General features: G+C 35.9%; 1 protein-coding gene across 1 annotated transcript; it reads left to right on the forward strand.

Annotated features, from left to right (window-relative positions):
• The first annotated feature begins 926 nt into the window (after positions 1-926).
• Positions 927-3,362, forward strand: LOC122011017 (zinc finger CCCH domain-containing protein 17-like). The gene is made up of 10 exons (XM_042567466.1): positions 927-1,382; positions 1,534-1,632; positions 1,799-1,894; positions 2,008-2,097; positions 2,207-2,308; positions 2,403-2,552; positions 2,661-2,780; positions 2,884-2,946; positions 3,041-3,138; positions 3,239-3,362. Exons 1-10 carry the CDS (start codon positions 927-929, stop codon positions 3,360-3,362), a joined length of 1,398 nt encoding a protein of 465 aa, XP_042423400.1.
• Positions 3,363-4,040: the final 678 nt, after the last annotated feature.

Here is a 4,040-nt window from a genome sequence, read left to right on the forward strand (position 1 = left end):
TGTTGCAAATTTTATAAATTTTCCAACGAAATTTATTTTTCGACGCTGATTGGCAACGAATTTTGCGACAAAAATTAATTTATTGCGAATTTGCGACGAATTTCTTTCGTTTCTATTTTTGTTGCTAAGTTGCGATGAATTAGGTTTTCGTTGCAAAATTAGTCGTAAATTTGCAACGAATATTATTCGTCCCAAATTTTCGTCCCCAAATTGTAATTTTTTTGTAGTGAAGTAGGTTGTCACTTTTGATAACAAGATCGAGTCGGCGAACGCGAGGAAGAACCGAGCTATCGCCGACCTAGACGAGAAGAATAAGGAGGCTCGGGCTCTCGCCCAGAAGCTGAAGACTTCCTGGTCGTCGAGCAGCATAGCCGCTTGGCTGAAGAGACGGTCCTTCGCATTGACCGTCTTAACTTTGACCTTCTTTGACCTCCACTGTGAAAGCAGGGTAGGATCCCTCATCATTATCGCATCAGTAAATTATTATAATTATTTACCGCTAAAATTTATTTTATAGATAATTTTAATTTTTTATTGATCAAATTTAATTTGTACGATAATTTCAAATATTACCAACTAAGTTTAATTTGGACAAAAAAAAAAAAATTCATTGGCGATCCATAATCTGCCTTTATATCCAAGTCAAGATGTAATTGGTTTAGTAGAGTGTTTCTAAAGTATCATTTATGGATAAGATTTAACTTTTTTACTTATAAAGTTTAAAAACTAACGATTTAATTTTAAAAAGTGTTAGACTTAAAGTTGAGTAAATAGCCCAGTGGCACTGACATTAACCCGGCTAATTATCAAACATCCCGCCATTTTTAGGATTACATATAAATGTTTTAACCTAGCGTGTTCGTAATCATTCTTCAATTCCTTCCTCCCCAATCCAAACTCTTTTCTCTCGATCAATTGCGGCGGAGATGGAATCGTGTGTTCTCCTTCGCAACAAGAGGGTGGTTCTTCAGAAACCGCCGGTGGCGGTCCCTTGCGTCTTCTGGCGCGCGGGTCGATGCAACCGTCGACCTTGTCGTTTCCTCCACGCCGAACAGCCCCCATCTGCTCCGGAGAAAAACACGAAGCGCAATCTGCAGACCCCGTTGTCATCTCCGGCAACAAACGCCAAGCGCAATCTGCAGACCCCGTTGTCATCTCCGGCAACAAACGCCAAGCGCAATCTGCAGCCCCCGTTTGCTCCGGCAACAAAGGGCAAGCACAACCTGCAGCCTCCCTCTGCTCCGGTGACAAACGACAAGACCGATCTCGCATGGAGGGGAGAGAATACTGCTTCCTCCGTTGTTTCGCCGCATGCTTCCTCCGGAGCCAACCTCTCTACTGTTGAGAGACCGAGACCTGTTGAGTCATTAACCGACGAGATAGTCGCCGACACAGCCCAGCGAATCAGCAGGTCATCATCTCGGTTTTTATTTATTTATTTATTTATTTATTATTATTATTATTATTATTATTTGTTCAAATTCAATTATATTGTTGTTCATTTAATTATATCTTATTATTCTGATGTAGCAGGTCATCGCTGATGATAAGAATAAGATCGCCGCTGACAGGGACACGGTTCGTAACGAGAGCAATTGCTCTCTTCTGGCCACGCTCCGGGGGCATCAACAGGTGATAATTACCGATATAATAATATTTTTTTTAAAAAAAAATTGTTTGAATTTTATAAATTCTTTAGTCATTTAATTTGTTCTTTAATTAATTGTTTCATGAATTCTTATTCATTTAATTAATTCTAGCTCGTTTTTATTAATTGATTTGGTGATGGAATTAACAGGCCATATCTGGGATCGCATTAGCATCCGATACAAACAGATTGCTCCTAGGAAGCAAAGATGGAACCATCAGCGTCTGGGATTCACTCACCGGACAGGTTAATTAATTAATTTTATGGAATTTAATTAATATATAACTTCTGTTTAACATGATTAATTAACTACCTCTTTAATTAATTTGTTTACTTAAAAATCATTAAACATTTTCCAGCGTGTCCGTGTAAACATTATGGGTGCTGAAGTTGGAGCCCTGCTCACTGAGCAACATTGGAGCTTTATGGGCGTCTTCGATTCTTTCCAAGTGAGAACTTCTGACTCATATATATTTATTTATTTTCACATTTCATTAAATTGTTTTCGTTTAATGACTTACTAATTGATCTTATTTTAATTAATTAATTTATTGACAGGCCTACAATTCACATACCAAAACTCAGTATATAATCGAAGAGCTTGGAGGACAAGTTCATGCTATAGCTGCTTCGAATGGATTCGTTTTTGCTGGTATCCAGGTATATATATATTATTTTTAATCACGTTTTAATATTAAATTATTTGATGTGACTTTTCATGCAATAAATCTCATTTTTGTGTTTATTGTTACAGGATGGATCCATTTTGGCTTGGCAATTCAATTCAGAAGAATTAATTACAGAACAGCCGATGACATCTCTCGATGGGCATCTACTTCCAGTAGTGTCACTGCTAGTGCATGAAGATAAACTCTATTCCGGTTCTATGGATCACACAATTAAGGTATTACAACAACAACAATTATTATTATTATTATTATTATTTTTATTAAATGTTCGAATAATGCATGGTCATTTTATAATTAATCCCTTTATTTTTACTTGACTTCAGGTGTGGGATCTCACTTCGTTACAATGCATACAAACAATTAATGGTCATACATCATCAGTGATGTCGCTGCTTTCATGGGGACCGTATATCCTATCTTGCTCTCTTGATAACTCAATAAAAGTTAGTATTATATTCATTGCTTTATTGTTTCATTTATTATATTGTACATGATTTAATATTAACATTTATTTATAATAATCATTTAATTTTTTTCTTTGTGCAGATTTGGGCCACTTCCGAAGGAAGTCAACAATTGCAACTAGTTTATACACATCAAGAAAATAATGTGAGTAATTTTTAATATTCCCACTAGCTAGCTAGTTTTAATGTTCTAATGATCGTTATTTCACCTTTAATTACTTTTTGTTTAATTTCTTCAGGGCGTGATTTCTCTTTGCGGCATTAGCGATGCTAATGCTAAGTCAGTATTGATATGTGCACGCAGTGACCGTTCCATTTGTCTCTATGATTTGCCATCGTATGTGCTAATTTAAGATTGATTTATCGTCATGTTTATTCTTTTGAAATTATGAGAGAATCGATAAGCATGATCTTTAATCTTTGTTCTTGTTTTGCAGATTCACGCAGAGGGGCCAAATTCACTTTAGTGAGGCGTTGAAGGTGGTCAAAAGTGACCCTAGTGGTTTATTCTTTACCGGCGATGCCACTGGAGAGCTTAGAGTTTGGAGCTTGTCCAGCTGATTTGTTTCCTTCTCTACTTGAGACATTAATTGTTGTACTGGAAACATTTTGTTAATATATATAAACATTCTTTTTTTTCATTACTTAGCTTGTAATTTTCACTCTGTGCATATATATACTTATCATTGTATTTGTAATTGATACATGAATTCTCTTGCTCAAGACATTCAACATGCTGGGCTTATGTATTCAACTGGTTATCTATGAAGGAGATGCTTTAGTTTTATTTGGCTTTCTCATCATCTGAAGTTAATTATGGAATAACAAATACTCTGTCGTATGCCAAGTTGTTGTAATTGTACGAGTTATTTACTATTGTTTCCTGAAGAAGGACAGGATCTTCTCGTTGTTGCCACTATCGAGCTCCATCAAACGAGCATCCCATATCAGTTGTGTGGACATTGATCTTGCAGCTTCAACAAAATGTCTCGTATCACGAATGATCACCCACCCCCGCGAAAATTTATATTAAAAAATGAAAATACAAGTGAATCATACAACAAGTAGGTGCTCTCCAACCGGAAGAAGTTATGATGCAATAAGTATGTTGGATCACTGCGATTGAACCTAAAAAGTCCATGAAAAAGTGTACCCTAATCAATACCTTCAATATTATAAAAATGTCAAAATTGATATTAAACAAAAAGACATTCTATTATGAGGAATCTTCAAAAAAGT

The sequence above is a fragment of the Zingiber officinale genome, chromosome 8A (assembly GCF_018446385.1).
Source record: "Zingiber officinale cultivar Zhangliang chromosome 8A, Zo_v1.1, whole genome shotgun sequence".
NCBI classification, from domain to species: domain Eukaryota; kingdom Viridiplantae; phylum Streptophyta; class Magnoliopsida; order Zingiberales; family Zingiberaceae; genus Zingiber; species Zingiber officinale.

Bases quoted from the DNA above. Each gene is read 5' to 3' on its own strand.
- LOC122011017 (XM_042567466.1), top strand. From the start codon at position 927: ATGGAATCGTGTGTTCTCCTTCGCAACAAGAGGGTGGTTCTTCAGAAA. The intron at 1,383-1,533 runs GTCGCCGACACA...CTGATGTAGCAG, and splicing joins AGTCATTAACCGACGAGATA to GTCATCGCTGATGATAAGAA. The intron at 2,781-2,883 runs GTTAGTATTATA...TTCTTTGTGCAG, and splicing joins CTCTTGATAACTCAATAAAA to ATTTGGGCCACTTCCGAAGG.